At 40.8% G+C, this 22,130-nt stretch overlaps 1 protein-coding gene across 4 annotated transcripts in view; it reads right to left on the bottom strand.

The window, feature by feature from the left end:
- Positions 1–119: 119 nt before the first annotated feature.
- The window catches only part of SCUBE2 (signal peptide, CUB domain and EGF like domain containing 2), a 42,943-nt gene continuing 20,932 nt past the window's right edge, over positions 120–22,130 (bottom strand). For 3 of the 4 annotated variants that reach the window (XM_061462958.1, XM_061462957.1, XM_061462959.1), the window contains 12 exons: positions 19,710–19,832; positions 19,103–19,219; positions 18,400–18,549; positions 17,716–17,820; positions 16,366–16,521; positions 15,804–16,007; positions 9,274–9,441; positions 6,526–6,687; positions 5,176–5,373; positions 4,399–4,551; positions 3,307–3,386; positions 120–2,544 (listed from right to left, as the gene is read on the bottom strand). In XM_061462958.1, coding sequence (XP_061318942.1) covers positions 2,392–2,544; positions 3,307–3,386; positions 4,399–4,551; positions 5,176–5,373; positions 6,526–6,687; positions 9,274–9,441; positions 15,804–16,007; positions 16,366–16,521; positions 17,716–17,820; positions 18,400–18,549; positions 19,103–19,219; positions 19,710–19,832 — 1,769 coding nt within the window. In that variant the 3' untranslated portion in view covers positions 120–2,391. The remainder of the gene's footprint in view (positions 2,545–3,306; positions 3,387–4,398; positions 4,552–5,175; positions 5,374–6,525; positions 6,688–9,273; positions 9,442–15,803; positions 16,008–16,365; positions 16,522–17,715; positions 17,821–18,399; positions 18,550–19,102; positions 19,220–19,709; positions 19,833–22,130) is intronic. The other variant, XM_061462960.1, reaches the window with a different exon arrangement.

The following is a 22,130-nucleotide window of genomic DNA, read 5'->3' as shown; positions in this document are numbered from 1 at the left end:
GGTGGGTCACTGCAATTCACTGACACACTGCATCTGGCACTAGAAGCCACAAAGAGCAGAGAGGTAGGGGCTGCTTAGCCAGAGGGAAACTACCTTGAAATACCTTCCTGAGATCTCACCACCACAACACACTTCTCCACAGACGTAGCAAGCTTTTCTCAACACCATTCCTCTTCTTTCAGCGTCCCTTAGCCATTCCTCTCACCAATCACACTGCCCTCTACCTTCTTTTAGATAACCCCTGTCCTCCCTCTCCATGATGGCAGCAGGGACCTTGTCCAGGATGAAGCACACCAGGCAGGAACACACAAGGACTTGGGTTCCTTCCCTTCTGTTCTACTAGTTCACCCCTTGTCTCCCTTCTTCTGCCCAAGCCATTTGCCCCCCTCTACTACAGGCTTGGCAGCCCTATCCCTGGAATGGGTGCTCACCACTGTGTCACACAAACCCACAAGCAGCCCTTGAGCTGGAGCAGGAGCCCCAAAGCAGCCAGTTAAGACACAGCTCACCTTTTTGGCAGAAACACAAGACATTTCCCTTCTCCACCCACAGCATGGCAATTCTTTCAGGGCAGTAGCAAAAGAAACACAGCATCACATGAACCCCACCCCGAGGAGCTATGCTCCCCAGCTGTAGCCTGTGGCCACTGTCCCTTCCCATCACAGCATGATTAAGACGTGTCCTTACCACGTCAGAGGTTGCACTGCCACACATGCCATAGAATAGGGCTACCATGACACAATAGTTCAGCAAGGCTGCATTTGGTAGCATTTGTTTGCTCCAAACATTATAGGGAAGAGATTCAGACCCTGGCTCTTGATGAGGATTTTATCTGTTGCAATGTGGGCAGAGTATTATTCACGTAAAACAGTTAAACACCACAAACTAATGCAATGAAACCCAGGGAGATCTGAAAGGAAGCATTGGCCCTGGCTACACTGTGAAATTTCAGTACCTTTCCTAAAGGGGGCACAGAAAGGAAGTTTGGTACCAACTGGCAGTGCCAGTGACTAAAAGGCAGAAGTCATAAGTCCATTTCCAAATAAGCAGGATTGCAGCCATCTGCCTTCAAGATAGAAGGCCCACAAGGTACATTACACCAAAGAAATGGTTTGCATGGCCAGAGAACAGTGATGTAATGGAAGTGTGGACAGAAAAGCACTGAGACAATATTTTGATCAACGTAGCTCTCTCTACGGGCCCTTTCGGTATAGTCTTCTGTCACCTAAGACACAACCTGAGGAAAAGGACACAGAGCTTGGGAATTTTGAACAGCATTTTGCCATAGATCACTTTGAGGCCACAGTCTGGCTGAGGAATACCTTAGTACAGCTACTTCTCCCCAGCAAGACAAGGAAAGCAATCCTTCTCTGCTCCACAAGGTCATTGCAAGGTGCTCAGACAAGATAAGGAATATAAGGATTGAGACTTATATAAGAACCTCATACAAGTTTAAACAGTGATGTACAAAAGCATAACCGATTCAAAGCCTGCATCCAAAATGGCGCTTGTGTGTTCACCTGCATGTGCTCAGAGGACAGATTTTTATACTACTTGGAAAAGTCAATGCCTCTTGTTGTCCCCTATGCACAAGGAGAGCATTGGGATTTAGCAAAGAATCTGTTCTGCTGTAACATCTGCAGCTAGCCCAAAATGGAAGTGTCCAGCAGGTCAGGGTCTGTTTTCCATTACTCTGGTTCCCTGGTTTTATTCTGGTATCACTCTGTCTAAACCAATAGACCATCAGCATGAATACAGTTTTATCCAGACCCAGAGCATTCAAGCTAATATTCAACCCTTTGCTTATTCCTCCATTTGCCTCATACAATATATAGTTCAAAGAAAAATTACACCTTCTGCAATTCTTGGTCTCATTGGTTTGGACTATAAATCTGTTCCAATCTTAGCTCTGAATTTCCTTTGTAGCAAAAATAAAGAGAGACATCGATCTTGTTCTCACTTTCAGCAAGACCAAACATGAACACAACTTTGTTGAGGTAACATGCATTAATGGCAGCCCAGGAGTTCATCCCAAACCACACTACTTAGACTGTCTGTCCACATTAGCTTTTAGAGTTACTGATGAAGCAATAGGACAGAGCTCTACAAACTTCTGCTTGGCACCATTTAGTTAGAGAAATGATGGACAGTCTCTAATTCAGAGACCCATGAAGCATCCTTGGTACCCAAAAGGTATTATCTGGAAAGGAATCAAAATTCTGTTCAACAAAATATTTATATTAGCTGAGAAAGCCAAACTCTGCCAAGAACGGAGCTGGCAAGCTCCCCTGGAGTTTCTCTGCCAGTGCATAAAACACAGAAAGCAGCCCCACCTACCACAACCCTTCTGTGCATGCCCAGGGCTGGTTAGTTTTATAAGTACAGTGCTAACTATTTGTAAGGCCTCAAAAATCTGGAAACTTTTGAGCGCAGCAGCCGAATGAAGGATCTTGGGAACATCTCTCTAGACTCTTGGGCTGTGTACTTGAAGTAGTTCTGTGGATGTGCCAACACGTCAAACAGTGCTTTTATCAGTTTCTTGTCCTAGAAAAAGGAAAGCAGATTTTACAGTAATTCCACAGCAGAGTTAGGGTCGGTATTACCAAATCTTAATGACTGATCAATTCATAAAATATTATGGGCATTTTATTTTTCGAGTACTAATGTTTCTGAGGCTCAGAAACTACTGGAGCACGGCCGACATTCAAGCCACAGCAAAGTCACTGGAGTTTCACATTTATTATTGCCAGCACCAGGGTTACTTCCATCCTCATACTTCCAACAGCAACAAGCAAACAAGAAAAGAAACAAACAAAAAATAACAAAACCGCAACCAACCAAACAAGCACAAACAAACACTGGATCTGATATCCAGCACAAGAAAGGTTTACTTGTGAACTTGCCTATACAACTGTCACCTCCTCAAGTGTCAAAGAAAGGAAATCCATAAAGAGATTTTTTTTTTGTCCAGGGAGGAAAAGCCTTTATTAATTTACAGGCTACAAGGAGCAGTACCAAGTGTTTCTCCAAGAGATTAAATCCCATGCCCCTCAGTTCGTTCCACTCATTCCTTCAGCACAGCATATGTGACGCTCAAGGGGTATGTTCACCTTAGATTTTCCTTGTAGTCAGATCCACCTTTATTTTCCCAAGCAAAGGGTCACCCCACTGATTCACCCCACTTCCTTGAAGTGGCATGTGTCTAGTGCACCAAGAAACAGATCTGATGCAGTGCAGGAAGCAAATTCACTGGCATAAAAGTGTCATTTTCAATCAAAACCAGCATATTTAGTAGAAGCAATATACCTTAAGTATTTCTTGATGATTTTCAGATGCATAAAGTCTGCCATCCCGAACAATGTCTTCTATTAGTTCTTGGTAATCCTCTATGGGGAATGTACACAAGAGAGAAATTTGCAGGTTCACTTTGGTTACACATGGAAGCCCTACCTCCAAAAGAACCAGTACTACTTGACCCTCACATTAGTAGTTAGAAAATATTCCAAATGTTCTTCTGTAAATAAACTACAAATACTGTTTGCTATGAAAACAGTGTACTCTGCTGAGCTGCTCAGCATCAATCTGTCAAAAGCAAAAGAAAACATAATGCATTTAGGACTGTAGTGCACATTGTAACCAAGTAGCCTGCTTCAAACCAACTGCATTGCAGAAACTTATCTGTAAGTACACACAACCTGGTATTGGCTTTTTTTCTTTTACATTAGGAAGGGAAAAAAAACAAACCCAAATGGTAAGAGGAAACTTTCTTAAAAGGCAACCCCCCTGGTCAATCAAAACTTGAAAAATTAATTATCCATTGTTGATGAAACCCTGTAGACCATGAGTCTGCAAGGATGAGTCCTTCACAATCAATCCAGTGTGAACAGAAACACACATTATCATTTTCACATTGCTTATGCTGAAGTGCAAAGCCTCAGCTCCAGCTTCACTCCTGGTGATTCTGACAGGGATAGGGTGAAACTTTTGCCCCTCAGGTTTCTTTTCAATACAGACATTTTAGTATCTGGTACTAGAATACAGATGGTAGCAACAACATGATAAATCTGAGGCACTTGGACTTTGCCCAATTCCTAACTGGGGGTGCACTGCAATCCAGAACTGGGAAGGCACAGAAATGCAGGTCAGAGCCCAGAATACCAGCTCTTTGTTTAGGTCTGTGGAAGACTAGAAAAACAGTGGCACTTCAGACTGCAGTGCAAAGCAGAATTCCTTAAACCAGCCTTAAATAAAAACAGCTACTGGAAGTAGTCTCATAGCAACACTGCTGAGAGCACTGGGTAACCCTGCTGCTTAGCAAGGTCAAGGAGCCCGTCAAGGAGTTCTGCACTGCTGCAGCTGCACTAGTCCACCTTGGCTTAGCTGCTCACATCCGCTTACCGTCATATGTTACGTAAGGAACTTGGAATCCTTTGGCACTGTTTCCTTCATTTGACTTGAACTGGATCCACAACTTCTTAGACCTAGAAGTGAAAGCTATAGGGCGCTCATAGGTTTGACAGGTTTCATACGTGGTTACAGAGTTGGAAGAAGCTTTCAAAGAAAACACACAATAGGCAGTTACCCGATAATGCTTCATACTAATGCACAATTAGAAAATAGGTTAAGCTATCATAACAAATGCTTTCTGGTGTTATGAAAACTTGAAATGTGGCAGGCTATTAGTGGATGGTCAAGGTTAAGGAATATTCTCCCTTTTCCTAAAAAACAAACCCAAAAACAAACAAACAAACAAAAACAACAACAACAAAAAAGCCCACAATTTACTGTTTAAGGGATCTGCCTATAACAGAAACTGAAGCTGTTTATTCACACACCAGCCACCTGTAGGGACTAGCAAGCACCTCCTCTTTCCTAACCCAGGCTAGAATTGCTTAGCATAATTCATATCTAGATAGCTTGAACCATCCACCCCTTCCTAACAGTATTTCTCTCAGAGTTCACTGACGCATTATGGCCTTGCACCCTAGTTTTACCTGAACCTATGGAGCAATATTACCAAATAGGATTTCTCAATTTGCCATTTAAAGAAATTTCTACTCATAAGTAGAGGCCAGCCAGGCTACATTTCATTTATATAAATAGCAATGCATATGAGAAACCTGTGGTGCACACCAAGATAGATATCATATGCCTCAGTAGATATTTCAGACTTACAGCTTTTTCGCATCACCAGGTAGTCTCCACACTCATCTTCTATTGGTAGAAATATTTCTGGAACCACAATCAGAATACGGCGCTTTGGTGGTGGGTTAATGTTCCAGGTGCACTCAGTGTTTGCAGGATAGTCCCCAGGGTAGTTTGGTGATTCAATATATCCAGTGTAATCTCCCAGTTCACCTCCACACTGCCTATCTGAAAAAGCAATACAGTATGCAAGACTAGGCAAAGCGAGGTCATCCTACAGCTCTCTCTACAATCACTGTCAGAAAACAGGACATGGGTGACAGACACAAAAACTTTTCTGTCTGCATCTGATGCAGGTACAGTTCCCTTTGCCAACTTCATATCATGCTGCTGCCTGAATCTAACTTTGTGTTTTAATCATCACTGAGACATAAAATACAGACCAGTCACTGTTAACACAGCAGGTGCTATCAACCAAGTCACAGCCAAGGGGCAAGGCACTTGTAAGAGGACAAAGAAATGGTACAGCAAGGATGCTCCACTTGCTCGTATCAGACAGAACATCTTTATAGAAGTATCAGCTGAAGTCTAACTGGAGTCTGAGGCGCTCTGTTGAGGCACCATGCTTGCAGCAGCATAGAACAGGGAGTATAGATGGCCCTTTCTCTGCACAGATCAGCACTGCTGGCAGTAAGAGAGGGTGAACCCCAGTGCAGGATGTTTTGCCTGTGCTTCCTAGCAGTCCATGGCCACAAGGACACTACAGCACTGTAACAGTGATGTGCGGGTGTGACATGCCCAGAGAACAGATGCTTTAAGTGTGATATGCATCTGTGTGTATGTAAGTGGCTCCAGAGGTTCTTCTGAGGAATCATTTCTCTGGCCTCTGCTTTCCTTTTTTAATTTACCATCAGCTACCTGCACTACAGTTACCATAATCTGTAACAGTGGTTTTGTAATTGCCTCTTTCAAAGGTTGTTATTCAGAAGAAAACTAGAGCTATTACATTTTTTTGAGCCACCTTCCATTCCTTTTAATAGAAGAGAAAGAAATAAGAGTGCCAAGGAGACAAACTCTGTCTGCTATATCATGGGGTAAAAGATTTAATAGTAAGATACAGATTGGCCCAGCACCAACTGGACACAATCATCACTTACCTTAACAAGAATGATGGAACCAGTCTGCAGAAATGGTCTCTCATGGACCTCAGTAAGCCATGCGGGATGACATGCAGGCAGGCAGCAAAAGAGGAGTAACACCACTGCCTTCTCTCCAAGCTCCCTGAAGCAAAGCTGAATTTTGACCTTAGGGCCATTCTGAATATTAATGGCCCAATATTTTTATTTTAAGAGATCATCAAAACCATCTTGCTATACTTACTTTTACACTGTGTTATATTTGTTGACCCATCAAAATCAGTAGTGGTGTTTCCAGGGCATGAAATGCAGTAATTTTGTCCAAACTCAGGCTGGTATGTTCCAACTGTGCAGCGAATACACCGATGAGTTGTGGTATTATAGAAATGTCCTGGTGAACACTGAACTGGATAGTAATTAAATATGCAGCATGGTTAAAAAATTGGCAGCAGCACAGGAGATTTTGTGCATTTTTAAAGGACCTAGTACAATTTCAGTAACTGAAATGCCATGTTTATAAAATATGAGGGTTATAAAGTAGAGCAATTGAACAGATTTTAGTTTGTCAGGTCACTTTGCGCAAGTTCAAAAGTCCCAAATGCAACACTGTAGAGCAGTTCTGTGTGAAAGCAGTAAGAAAATCATGCACCACCATGATGTTATAAGCAGGACACCAAATAACACAGTGTGCTACCAAATGGTCTTGTCACTGACATTTAACTTGGAATTATGTGGAAATGTATGTGGAAATACTAACTAAACCTTTCTTTCTTACCTGCTTATGGCAAGCAGCATGTGCATTGCTGCTTCATCCTAGTATACCCTGGTGATAAGCTCACCACAAGCAGAGGTGAAAGATTCTGGCCTTCTGCAAGTGGCATATTGCATCAATATTAGTGACTAAACTGATATATTGCCTTCTTCTCTCATGATCACACACTGCCTTGCAACAACAGGCTGTGAGTCAGGGTACAGCCACCTCCACCAGATACATTGCTACTTTATTCCATCATGTCATACAAATCATCATGTTAGCTAAACATATAAGCGACAGCCCTCACGGGACTAGCTGAGAGTACCTCCTGCATCACCAAGGAGAGACCCCATTCTGACATACAAACTCTTTCATAAACATTACAGATTTTATGGAAGTTTCAGATATGAGATGGACAGACATAGAAGAAAAATCTTTTCCAGCTGACCTGCAACTTTTTTTTCTACTTCTCTGCATACAGTCAGGAAGTTTTCTTTCTCTCAATGCAATCTGAGACCCCAAACACTTTTGCTTACATCTCTAATATGCTTCCTTTCATTTGATTTTGCTTAGCTATTATGCATCTGAATCTCTGCCCATCATCATCTGTACTGGAACCTTACAGAAAGCAGCTATATTTTTGCTCTTAACTCCATCACCACCTTGCTTCTTTTTCCTTGCCCTTTTCTTTGTGGGACTAAAATAAATTAAAATATTTTCCTATTCCTGTACCTCATTTGGCAAGTTTACCTCTGTCAGGTTAAACATCAAAATAATTTCCTAACTTGCCTTTCAAATGTAGTTTTCTGCATTGCAAAGTCCCTTTTTTCTATTCCTTTTAAGCTCTGCTTACTCCCACATAACCCTAGTCTTACTGAGCTTTGTAAACTAGCTTAGCCTGGAGTCCTTCCCTACATGCTCCACCCCCAATCCAAATGCTTCAGATACAAGTTCCAAATAGTTCTTGCATCTGTGATTCCATGTCTCATGTGGCCTCTTCCACATGCAAATCCCTGAGCTCTTCATTCCAGTTAATACAAATAAATTCCTTTAATCTCCACTCTGTTTTGAAAACTGAACCTCATTTATAGACCTGTTTTTATTTATGTTATATAAAACCGAAATTAGTTCCTCTTATCTGGATCCAAGGTTTTAAACATGTTTTTTTAGTGCTTCAACTTTACAAAATTAAGTATGAAACAATAGCATTTGTGGGTTCAGTAATTCTTCACTGAAGAAATCTATTAGCTATCACATTGTTAACAGTAATATTAATTCTTCAACCATACTTCAAAATTCTTCTATTATGTTGCAATTCTCAATAGTAAACATATCTTGACTGACACTAGAGAGATTTCTTAATCCAAACCACTACCAAATGTTTGCATCAGGAACATATTTCTATCCCTTATTTCTAAACTACAGCAGTAGATTTTCTATTAACACTTCTTATTCAGGTGATTTTAATGTAAGGCATGGGGTTTTACCCATGCTTTGAGACACTGAGTAAACAGTTATACTGATCAACGTATCATCTCTCTCCATAGACACTTATGTTTAACAGCATTTTCAAGGACATCTTCATAGCTGTCTTTCAGCTTTTTACATTTTAGGTAACTAAGAAGCTAACAAAATTCTTTCATATTTAAAGATAGGGTCCCTACCTGATTTTCACTCCTGTGAGGAAAACCTTGGGAGCTGACTGCATGTTAGCTCACTGTGATCAAATTTAGAGGGCTGTCTGAGGTACTGCATGGTTAACCTGAATGCTAGCTTTTTAGGTATATCCCAAGGCATCCAAGCCAGTTTCTCATTATGAACATGAAGAAACTATTTTCTTACTTATCCTCTAGAACTGCAATTCCCTCCTTCACATTTTCACACGGCTGCTGTGCTCAAACCCCAAATGTCAATACAACATACTGGTCTTGATTTTCTTGGAGACTGTTTTTCTCCCAGCTGCTCCTTTATACAACTCTTCACAGATCAATGACTTCCCTGATCAACTTCCATGTATTTCTCAACCCCTTTTCAAGTCTTGTACGAAAAGCAGTTATAAAAGTAATTGAGGCTTTATTGATTTTCCCTGCAGCCAGGCCAGGCCAGCCAACTATGAGACCCCATGAAGGAGAGATCCTTGAAAAGAGGATGACCCTTCCTTTGAATGCCCCACTTGTAGCAGCAGCAGCTACTTTTCCCTTGGAGCAACACTGTTCACCAAATAAATCTTGACCTCACCTTTGGTCTCACAGTCCTGAAACAAGGATGCACTGCTGTGTCTTGTTGTTAGACCTCCTCCACAAGGAAAGCAGGATACTCTTCCAGCTTCAGGCTGATATGTTCCAAGGGGACATGGCAGACAGGGTTTGAAGCCGTCAGGAGAATATTCACCTGGCGAGCACTGATCTAGATGAGGAAGAACACACTTGCTTTAACCTGTACATTATAGATGAGAGTACACTAGTGAGCCTTCACATGATCTGAAACTCAAAGGTGAAACTGCTGTCCTCTTTACCTGGGAGCTGGAACCAGGATTTCAGAATTGAATGCTAGCAACAGATAGAACACAATACATACAATGTACTCTGTAAAACTGAAACAGACACTGATATGCTCTGGTGTAGTGAGCTCTTCTGTGAGCTAGAATGGATTTTCTGCTTTGTTTCTAGGCTATGCTGGACACTAGGCCTGTTCAGTATTCTCAATACAGCTATACAGAGCAGTTACAGAGTGATTATTTCTTCTTTCTAGCTAATAAAACTCTTTATGCGATAATTAATATGAAACCTAAGGTGCCAAAAATGTACTTCCAGATTCCTATAAGTATTCTACTCTTAATATTATTGAACATTCATACTTCAAAACTCTTGTTGTTACTGAATTATGTGAAAACCTCAAGCGCAACAAGTAATCATGCAAATTCACTAAACTAAACAGTATGAGTGCTTCAGACTTTTAAAGCACAAATATTCTTCCTATTCCTCTGATACCGGTTCTTCGATAAGGATTATCTGTGCACTGAATAGTGCCTAGGTAGCACTAAGTCAATCCAACTGATTTTACTTAAACACACACCTCAATATTATCTAACAACTCCAGCAATATTTACGGATAACTGAAAAATGCTGCTTTTCAAACTTTTTACAAAAGAACTGGTTCAGTGCCAGTTTTTAATAATTATCCTGCTCTAGAAAGGCACAAAACACTGTTGTAGTTGTTCAGCTGTGCTGAAAAACTCTGTCCTTTTAAAGACCTGTTACAATAATAAACTGTTAGTTTTAGTTTATAGCTCCAATAAATCACTCAGTGAATAGCTGTTTTGTTAGGAAGTTAAATTGGCCTTGGCTTCATTTCAGGATATACGACTAACAACAAGCAGGGCATTAACTACCGGTCATGATCAATGATGAAAAGCTTTGTTTATGGCTGATACACTGAGTAGAATAGTGAGTGTTCCTCCTTAGCTTAAAAATAAAATACACCGGGTTAAGCAATGCTCCATAGCTTATCAATGAAAGCTAATGAGGAAGTCTTAGCTCTAGGTTCTAACTTTTTCCACCACACATGACTTCAGCTTTCATAAGGACACACATTCATTTGCTCCCATACTTTTCAAGCCTTTCTTCATTTATAAACATTCCTACAGAACACTCATCTCTCTACTCTTTGTGTAACTCAACAAACATGAATGAACTAAGGCTTTCATTACAGCATTTCCAATAAGGTAAGGAAAGAGCACTATTTACCATTCCGTAACAGGGAAAGACAATCAAGATTAGTAAAGGTGACTTTCAGAAGTGGCTACAGACTTCAGAAACCCAGAAGCAATGGAAAGACCAGTGCAAATCTTCTTTCAAAAACCTCTATGGCTCTATGAGAAATCAGAGCTCTGAGTGGCCTTACTGCAGACTATTTACTGTCTGCTCTCTCATCTTAACCTGTTTTTTTTTCCCTTCCTTTTAATCACATGTGAAGTTTGGAGTGGTTTGGGTTTGGCTTTTATTTTTTCCAGTGTGTGTGTGTGTGTGTGTTTTGTTTTTGTTCTGAACAGAATGCTACTTTACTTCCTGAACGTGCTCAGACTCCAGCATAACAGTAGGTTGGCTAACAGAGCTCAAAGGAATCCTGTCCCAGGCAGGAACCAAACCCACCACTCATGTGGAAATGTTACATTTCAGAACTTATCCCATCAGATCTCTTTCATCAACTTTATCATCTGCACCTTACTTTCCTTGAAATTGCATGTTGTAAAATGGTAGAGCTCTCTGTGGAACAAAACTGAGTTAATCTGAATCTTCTAAGATTATTTAGCAAAATTACTACTTTTTTTAAATTTCATTGAGAAAGTAAACTTAGATCCCCACAGACATCAATGAGATCCTCAATACAGGACATTCTTAGATGCATTGCGTGACTGAATTCTGAGAGCAAGAGAAAGATGGGGCACCAGACAGTCTCTTTCTGTGCCTTACATCTATATTGAAACACACTGTGAGCCCCAGCTGATTTCTGGTTTCCAGGATTCTGAGGACTGTGGCAAGAGTTACAAGTTAGCTGTCCTTCCTCATCCTGTTAAGTTTTATTACGGCATAAAACACAACTTTCTCATTCCCCATCATAGTATGTTCCCACAGTTCAGCCAACTAGCAATAAGAAAAAAATCTCAGGTCTCTAACATTTAGTGTTTGTGGGTACAAAGTCAAATTAGGTGGTCAGCAGATAGATTACTTGATAAAGCTCAAGGTGATATCAAGACTATGCTTATACAACCATTAGGGCAAATCAACTGTCAGGACTTCTGCAGTTCGACAGTTTCTGAGCACTGAAAGAAGGCTGACGTTTTGTTTCAACTTTGCTCAGCAGTAACCTGAGGTCCATTACGCTTCACTGGAGCTACACTGCAACTGCTTCAGGCCCCGTTTCTTTCCCTCCTGTCTTCCACTTGCACTGCCTGCCCCAGGTCATTTGTGATGCAGGTCAAATATGGCAGGTGAGCAGAATGGTAGGCTATGCTTGTGACAGCATCCACAGAAGAATACAGGTCTGAGACAGTAAAAGGCAGGAAGTGTGTAAAATCAGCCTGGGCCAAAGCAAAACTTTTCCATTCAATCTGAACCAATAGATTCCCTGTAAACAGCTCCCAGTTCCTCTCCGTCTTCCACCTAAAAATATTCCAGAGGTCACCCATCTAACCCCACTGAAGCACAGAGCAGGTGTAATGAGAAAAGCCTGTTCAGAAGCTCAGAGCACACTAGAAGCCAGTTTAGCATAACAAAACAGACTTAGTGTTAGGTTCAGTCATAGTCACATTAATTATAGGGACATTATGTCAACACAGAAATCATCCCATGGAAATCCATAGGACTAGGGTGATACAAACGAGCCCTTTTTAAAGAAAAACAAACCACCAAAACCACACAAAAAAATAAAGGGGGGGGGCACACCTCTAAGAGTTCAAACTTTTCCTATCATTTGTTTAAATGAAACAAACATTTCACAAAACTAGAAACTGCATGGTCCCACCTGACACATAGGAAATACCCAGTCGAAACAAGATCTGGAGATTTGCAAATAATGACATTAAATCAGAATTCCACTGGCTGGCCTTGCTCTTTTTTCAGAAACCTGATTGTTTTTCTCCAAATGAACAAAAAAATCCATTGCCTCTAGTAGACTTCATTTCTGCAGTCACTGTTTTGTCTTCAATACCCACTAAAAAACAGATCTTGAGTCTCATGCAGCTGTTTTAAAGAAGATAAAAAAAAGAAACTGAAAGCTTTTCTGATGCAAAAACATGAAGAAAAGGGGAGGAGGGGGAAGAGAGAGGCCCACAGGGAACCAGGATTAACAAAGACATTTAAAGGCTCTTCCCCTCTTTTCAACAGGTTAGCCTTTGAGCATTTGCTCCTATAGACAAATGCTGTAGTATCTCAGTGGCTGAGAAGGTGAACCTCATAAAGGAGGTCATGATCCACCAATTCACCATCTTCTTGAGAATGATGCCTTGACTTTACAAGGAAAATCACCAGCAACTGAAGCAAACTGATTCTGAAGCAGCACCCTTTAAGTTATTGTGTTGTAGCAGTTCACATATTCAGGACACTTGAGATGGTTATATATTCTAAGGATTTATGTCTTAAATCTATGATTGCCAGAGCAAGCATGTTAGCAGAAAAAATAGCACCCCCCCTCCCATTTGATAATTCATTTCTTCTTGTCAGGTTTTTACAAAATTATGTCACCAGAAGTGTGAAACCAAATGAAGTTTAGTTTACTGCTGCTGCTGCAGGTCAGTTCTTCAAGACAAGAGCTGTCAGAGAAGAAGCTGGACTTTCCCTCTTATGCTGCTGAGATATCACTAATGTTTGAGACAGTAGTGCGCCAGGAGAAGCCTACCACAGGAAGAGGACCAGTACAAGACCGTCTGAATCAGTATCTAATCTGGACATACTGCAAGTATTCTGTTTAAAAAAAGAAAAAAAAAGTAGTTGAAAACAATTAACTAAAACCTGCACTTGACTTACTGTCTGCATCACAGAAGACTTTCCCTAGACTTACTTAATTCCCTCACTGCTTCCTACTCCTCTGATCAGACTGAGCAAAATCCCTTTGCCAAAGTTCTCTTGCCTGTCTAGAGACCACATCCACCACCTGCACTGAATCAGTCTGCTGACCTGGTATCTCTTTCTGCCCAGAATCATTAGCATGTCCAGATAAGCATGTCCCCAGTCCTGTCCAGAAGTTCTCAGCAGCTCTGCAAAACAATCAGATCAAAACAAAACAAACCCCCCTGACTCTCCCACACACATCCCCGAGATAGCTTCTTCATCTTCTTCTACACTGTCCCCACTCCATTCTCTTCTGCCCAGTCTATTTCTTAGCTCCTTCTGACTGGCAGTCAAAGCAGCAGCAGCACCCACCTTGTGCTGCCTTTACCATGCACACTAGGACAATCAGCTTTTTCTAAGGAAATGAGGCGTATGTAACACCACCGCCTCTGTGTGTACTTTTATGTCCCCTCGGCAACTAGTGAACTTTCTGTCCAACTGCCAGCAATCTAACAAAGGGTGCAAAGAGGTTTCAAAGGTACCAAGCTTTTGTATGTTTAATGTAAAGAGGGCAATGTGCAAGTGGAGGTGAGAGACCTTCTTAGCATCCATGCAAGTCAAAAGCTGTAGTACAAGTTCCATCTCCTATTAGATCACAGCAAAAAAGATCATATTCTTGCGTAGACAAGAATATGGCCTGAATACAGCTGAAGAAATGAAGATCCATTTGGTGACTGCATCTTTTTAGGCACGAGCAAATCAAACCAAAAGGCATGAGACCCACAGGGAATCGGATCTTGCTAGTTCCACTGCTCACAGCAGTACCTGTTAAGATGTACAGAGCAAACTGTGGTACCAATTCAGTGACGGAAGAGGCTTTTTAAAAGTTGTTCTTCAAAACACTTGTCTTCATATGATCAGTGTCTGGTTTAACCATAGAAAGGCTATATGTGCTCACCTTACCAAAGAGTTTACCAGGCATTCTCCAAAAGTCCCTTTTCCCCCTGAACTAGCACAGAAATGCCACATAAGAAGGTCATTTGTACTGAGAAATTAAAACTGGTTCTGCAGTTACCTGAAAAAATATAGATTTGTTTCCTTGCTGTTCCAGTTGCTAACTGTAACTCATGTTGCTTTCTCTACCTGCAGTATTTTTTGCTATTTTTCCAGATGAAATCACAAATGGCTTGAAAGCCATACTGTGCTCTGTACCATAGACTGAGACAGAGTTTGTCCAAGCCATCCTCCAGCATCCAACACAACAGCTTGAAAACATCCATCTAAACTCATCTTGGTGAGCTTTCCCAAGTTTTTCAGACTCATTGCAAAAAAAAAGAAAACTTGCAGCTTTTTTTCTGACAGAATTCCTGAGTAATTCCCTAGTCTGCTTGCTTGCACAGATGTTTTAAACAACACCAATTCATTTTTCTATTCTGTGAATCCAAGTTTTTCAGATTGGAAAACCTATTCTTAGGCCAAATGGGTTGCTGCTGGAAGATGTACTAATTCAATCTGACATGCATTTTAAAGGCTTGCTGATTCACAAAACCACCTACATGCCACCTACCTTAGGCAGCGTGAATTAGCTGTCATGGTTGTTAGGCCCCTGTTAAGATAACATCTGACCACTCTCCTTAACTTTTGTGCTTTGGAAGCATTTATTATGGGCTACACTATTGTGGTGCCCTCCAGTGCCATGATAATTAAGATTTTTTTCAGTACTGACCTATAAAACCCCTATTTTCTATGAATTTATAACTGTGATGAAGATTCTCTGGGACTCAGAGCTTTATCAGCAAAGAAAATGTGACTGCTTCAAATTCTGCCCAGCCTTTTCTTTGGAACAAGGGAGAGTTCTCAAGTTCAGAAACACAGTGTTACACTGGATATTAAATCTAGTTATAAAAATAATACTGATGATGTCAAGGCCATTGGTGCCTGATGTTATTCCCACGTTTTCTACCTTTGAGCTTACTGTAGGCTGTGCATCAATTATAAAAAAGTGTAGTACACTGGGGCCTTACTGTACTCTGTAACACAGCAATTGCCAGCAACAAATACACTGAGGGGCACATTTCAGTAGCACAAACAGTAACCCCTACTTCTTCCTACACAGCCCTCCTCTGTCCCTGATAAGCACCCTATGATCCCACCAGGCTCATCAGACCACAGCAAAACCAACAGCATGTGATGGTTTGCTCCTAGTTTACTTTCACTTACCACATCTGTTACCCACATGCATCTGTCCTACACCACAAGACTGCTGTGGCTCCGATAGCTTGAGAGACTTTCTGGCCACTTCATGGTCCATGCCAGAGACCCGAATGCGGAACTGGTCCCTGCTGACTGTCTTCCGTAGGGTCCGAATGGTTTTACGGAATCTCTTTTCAGTCTTTTTCCGAGCACAGCGCACATCACATGTGTCTGAAAAGTATCAAGGGTGAAAGCTGCTGTAAGTGACCGTGCACAAAAATCCCAATTCAAAAGACCAACTATGCAAATAACTGAGAAAGCCACTCTGTGAACAAATCTGAAATGCTTAAGGACAACACCACCAGGCTAGAAGAAAATTCATCAGACCACAAGACTTTAATCAACGGGCAGCTCTTTGATCTTTGAAGTTATCCCTACCCCTCACTCTTTTGAAGCAGTAAAATTCATTTTCAAAACAGGAGATACTTTTTGTTATCATTTTGCTCACAGATAGAAGTGAAAAATACAGAAATTAAGAAGCAAATGCCAAGAAGCTCCAAACCACACCTTGGGTTATTTTCCAACCAACCTGTCACCTCCTTTTGGCTTGTTTCAAGCTCAAAGTCCGCAGTGATAAAAATTTCTCTAGTCGCTGTCAGTCTACTGAGGGCTCCATGAACTTTCTTGCCAGAGTTGCAAGTTAGGTTTACATAGTGGAAACTCTCCGTTACTGAATTATGTCTCTCTGTATGAAGAAAATCAAAGGAAGCAAAAGCTTGGCCAGCTACATTATTGAACATTCACTAGTGCTCAGCATACATTATTGTCATGAAGAGTTAAGAGGAGCAAATGATTAACTTCACATGACAGTAAACAATTTAGCCAGTTTCTCAGCTGGTACACCCTCACATGAAATCATTACTCCAGTGCACTTACAGATCTACTGTCAGGCTGAGACTCTGGCACTGCAGTGGGTCCAAGGCATCATTTGCCACTAGGATGAGAGCCTGGCTACAGTGCTCAGCCTGCTTCCCTTGGGTTTTGCTAGCAGGTTCTAATGAATTGCCTTTGTGCTATCCAGAACATCCTAAAACCATGACACTGCCCGCATCAGGCAGGCTACTCAAGGGAAAAAATCCCGCACTCATATGAAGCGTGTGAAAAACATGCTAGCTTATAATGGTGTTTAAATTAAGTCGTGCCTTTTGGAGATCACTTTCAAGGTTTCCACAAAAAAAATAAATTTAGTTAAACACTCAGAATAAGCTTTGGCTCTGGAGTATATAATTCTTCATGAAGCATCTACTGTAGTCTCTCACTATTACTCTTGTAAGGACAAACAAACTGACATGTTGATTCATCTTATTATTTCATGACTTCTTCCCCTAGCTTTTTTTTTTTTTTTCCAAATGTACTCCTCCCCATTTTCTGCTGACTTTGTGAATTGCCAGGCCATACTTTTCTGCCTTGGAACAGATGGAAAAGCTGACCTCACTGTGTCCATCTGGGCCTGCTGAAGTATAAAAGGAAGATGAGAAAAGAGGAATAACCTTTGACAATAGTCAGCATAAATGGCCAGGATATTCTTCACTGAGGCATTAGGCAGGTGAGAAAAGAAAGAACAGAAAGAAGGGTGAGAGAGAAAGGAAAGGAAAAATCAAAAGAATGAAAAGAATTGTTGATTTTATTGAGAATTTATTGGCAGTAATACAAATAAAAAAGGCGAAAGGCTTTCCTAGCAATACTGTAGGTTGTCATAGGGAACATCCCATGATGTAAAATAACTATTGCAAGAATCATGCCTAGGCAAGAGTGTGATTCATGAGGTCAGTGAAGAAAAGAAAGTCTGCAGTCCTCTATGCTTTGCTTCTGGTGTACTTCATATTTGGAAAGTACATATATGACTGTAACCTGCTCACCCACATTTTTATATTCATACCTGGTACCATCTGTTCCAGACCTTCTTGAAACATCTCAGTCTTTTTCAAACTACATTTTCCTTCATTTAACTTAAAGGTTACGCTTATCTTGATGGCTGAAGTATCTTCAGAAAGAAACAATGATGTTATTTTCAAAAAGGAATAGAAAATTTAGGTAACCACAAAGTCACATCATAATGATGACATCAAAAAATACTCTGATATAAAGTGAAAATGTGGTCATCACAGAAAACCTAAAGAGGCATCAGCTTTCTCCCGCTGTGAAGCTGTTTCACAACTGGAACTTGAACAAAGTAGGACAGATTTTATTGAAAAAAAAAAATATCTTATCTGTTCAGCTTTAAATACCTTCTAAATTTCATTAACAGCTCAACCTAAACATATTGTATGCTGCCAACACTGTCCAGTTTGGGTGTCTAAAAAGAGACATGACACTCCTAGCCTAGCTGTTTATTTCACTACTGATCTTTTTCTCTTTCCTTATTTATAAGTCTCAGTTTGAGTGATGCTGATGAAGCAGTGGAAGGGGAATTTCCTACTGAAATCATAAACTGCAATCATGAGGAAGAAAAACCAGAGGGAGTATAATGGAGAGGGAAAATACTCAACAGAAACACCCTTATTTCACTGTTATCTCTTAGAAGAAATCAGTCAAATCATGCAACAATAAATCCAGTGATTACCCAGCCAGCTGGATGCATTTGTATTTTGCTGCTTTTTCTTAAGCTGAGATGACCTGCCACAGGTGAAGGTGTAGGCATCTTGTGTTCCTAACAGACAGACCATACAGACAGACAGTAAAGACACAAGCACTGTGCACAGACTGAAGACTCCTGTAGTATAAAAGACACTTTTAATTTGTTCTTTGGCATCACCATCTTCACCCTTTTTCAACAATGTTGTTCATAAAAGACTCCACATTAGAGCTTGTCTCTTTGTAAGTAATTTAAAAGGTTCAGGAAGAAAAGCAGCAACTGTCCCATATGCACCAGGCGAGTCTGCATGCTGTGTCCTGTGGGGTGGAGGGACTGTATGGGCAAAATCTCAGACCCCACGCAGGGCTGGAATGCCTTTGCCTCATTCAGCAGCAGCTCTCAGGGCCAATTAAGGAATGGCCCAGGGAACACTGAGAATTCTGCCCTGTCCTCCGTAGCTTCACAAAGACAGTTGTCATGAGAAGAGAATCTGAGGGTAGAGTGGTTATAAAAGACAAGGAAAGGGGGGCCTTCTTGGGACACTGGCAGGGTTATAGCCCCTTATTATCTATAGTGAAAGGGGAAAGGTCCCTGTTGATTGTCTACTTCTTGTGGCTTCCATGAGAGTTAAGAGGTTTGCTGCTCTTACACTCTGCAGATCACATGCTTGTTTTTGTTGGTTTTGACTTACCAGAAAATACCTGGACATCTGAAGAGCAGATTAAGAAGCATCTATCACTCCCACCACTCTTAATGCAGTACAGCGATACCCTGGGTGACATATTATCAGGCAAGGAACCCTTTGTCTCTAAATAGGATAAAACAAATACTCACACAAGTAAAATATCTACATACACACCTTACTAATAAATTGGCATGCAGCTGGTTTTGAAGCTGGTACCCAAGAGCACCCACACAGTTAAAAATGCTGTGTGGACAGAAAATCAAAGCAAAATAAAATCACTGGAAGATCACAACACGTAAGTAATTTCCTTTCAGTTAAAGCTATCATCAGCAAACCTTCTCATGCAGAGAAACAAAAGGAAATAGAAGCATGAGCTGGATAAAAGCACAGGAAAGAAAGCATCAAAATCCCTCAAAGTATCTCCTGTTTTTGGTTGTTTTTTCACTTGTTTTTACCAGTTCCAACATCAGTACCATCATGCTGAAAGTAAGTGGGATACCGGGAACGATGACTCATACTACTTGTCTGGACAGATCAAGATTTTCAGATTTGACTATAACCACATGGCCATCAGACACATCAGGAGTAGAAATGTATTTATTAGGCACCTTACCAACACAATCTTTTTTATTCCAGTGTAATTTGTAGTTAGAGTGACACAGGCATTCATAGTCTCCCAGTGTGTTCACACACAGCTGTTGGCAACCACCATTGTTGATGCTACATTCATTAATATCTATAGAGGAAAGGTAAAAAAACTTTCAAAATCTTATTTTTGTCCAAGATCTGTCCTCTAACTTCACTAGACAAAAAATATACACAAATACTTCTTGGTATGGCTTGGAAAAGATTTTAGTAATGCTATCTGGACACCTACATTGAAATAGCATTTTCTTCACGGAAATCCTTTGATAAATGTTAAAACTGATCAAATCTCAGAGGCGAGATGTTAAGCATGGTCTTAAACCATTACTATATAACTAAAAATATATTCAGCCTCAGCAATATGGCAACAAATCAACTCAAAAAAAAGGAGATCAAATCAAGTCTGCAGTGCCCTGTGCCTGGTTAATTAATATTTCTAATTTGGAATAAAGACAGACACAATGGACAGGATTCCTACTGATCAATGCCCTGAAGTGCTCAGATACATACAACTACTGTGGACACTATGTGACCCCATGGGGGCAAATAACACCATTGTACCACCATTCCCCCTTTTGGGCAATTATCCAATTTCGGGGCCTTTCCCTGCCCAATAAATGCCCACAGGAGGAGAAACTAATGGCAACACAACATACTGCCTTTGGTGCAAACTTGCATGCTGATGTAGAATATACCATTCACCAGTGGTGCATCCCACGGGTCAATACTGGGGCCAATACTATTTATTCTCTTCATTAAACCTGGATGATGGGACAAGAGTTCAGCCTCAGTAAGTTCACAGATGATACAAAACTGGGAGGAGTGGCTGATACACCAGATGGTTGTGCCACTATTCAGAGGGACCTTGATTGGCTGGAGAAACGGCCCGAAAGGAATCTCATTAATTTCAACAAAGGGAAAAGCAAAGTTCTATGTCTTTGCTTCTCAGATACACTCTGATGACTGCTTCCCTTGTCTCCAGTAGCTTTATGGCAATTATACAATAAGCCTAGAAAGCTGCCAGCAAGAAATCTCTTGCAAGCCCCAGAAAGTCTGTGCAACTGAGGGTACCCATTTCTACCTACACTTTTCTCAATGGCAAAACAAGTTCTTCTCACTGCTCTCCCCAGCCACCTGTTCCCCCCCCAGATAGGTAGCAATTTGGTAGAAAACACTGTGAAACATTACAGAAATTACCTGATTTCAGGGGGAAAACATGCTACTAACTGAACTGAGACAGAGGGGTAGGAATGAGCAGCAGAGGAATAATGGAGAAAGATAAGAACAACTCAAATTGGTGCTGCTGCTTAAGATACCACAGAATCAGCCCAAATCTTTGGGTTTCATTGACTTTTTGTTAGGATGCAGAATGCAATGGCAACCTTTTATCTCCAGTACTTATTGAACTTCCTTCATATAGGTCAGAAGGGGTACACTCAATATCCCTACCAGCTTTGACACAGCCTGGATTGCCAGTAAATTAAGGACTTCCTATGGTACAAGGATTACTATCTTTTGCACAGGAGTATGATATGAAGCAGACAATTAGTAGCCAACAGCAAAATTACAGTAACTTTCCCTTATTGGTGATTTCCTTTATTGGTGGCCAAAAGAAATGGAATTAATGGAGAAGAATTAATGAGAATAGACTTCTCTTAGAAATTCGAACACATGAACAGTGATACTTCCCATCAGAAAGGTTTGCCTATTCATCAGGATAAAACACAGTGATGTTGTACCTGTAATCTTCTTTGCAGACTTTCTAGAGGCAGAGGTTAGAACAGATTGAGCACAATGAAATCACTGAAATGTTATCTCCAAGTTCACGTGTGCTCATTCTGCCTCAGACATAAGTAAGTCTTACCCAGAATTAAATAAGCATATGGAGTCAGTAAGGTCTTGCCTAAGCTTTTATAAAACAGGTTTAATTTCATTTAGTGTTCAGTTATTCATATTTCCTCATGTTAATCCTGGGAACTTGTCTCAGAAATATTCACACTCAACACAAACTGAGGTTCTGTGAACATCCTTCTCTCTTTCCTTGAACTTTTTTTGTAGGAAAGACATACAGATTCAAGAGTATTAATCCTGGCCAGTGTAAATCAGTGGTACTACATCAGCTAAATTTAAAACTACATCACATGAGAATCTGACATACGCACAAGGGCAACCTGCAAAACCATAATTTTCTATGCCACCCAGAGCTTCCTGTTCTTTAAGTGCAAGTCCACTGACTTTTCATTGAAGTCAATAAGACTTCTGCATGTGAAAATTCTATCAAATTAAGGCTTTCACACCCAGGTGCAAAACGCATCAGTTTGTTCTAGTAGTCATAGATGCTTTCTGGATGCAGGGTGTGAAGGCAAAAACATTTGACCAAAGACAGAAA

This window comes from Pezoporus flaviventris, unplaced genomic scaffold (genome assembly GCF_033815535.1).
Source record: "Pezoporus flaviventris isolate CSIRO_AGI_PZ_B2104156 unplaced genomic scaffold, CSIRO_AGI_Pfla_v1 ptg000036l, whole genome shotgun sequence".
In the NCBI taxonomy this organism is placed as follows: Eukaryota; Metazoa; Chordata; class Aves; order Psittaciformes; family Psittacidae; genus Pezoporus; species Pezoporus flaviventris.
This window is presented reverse-complemented; position numbering and strand designations above follow the sequence as displayed.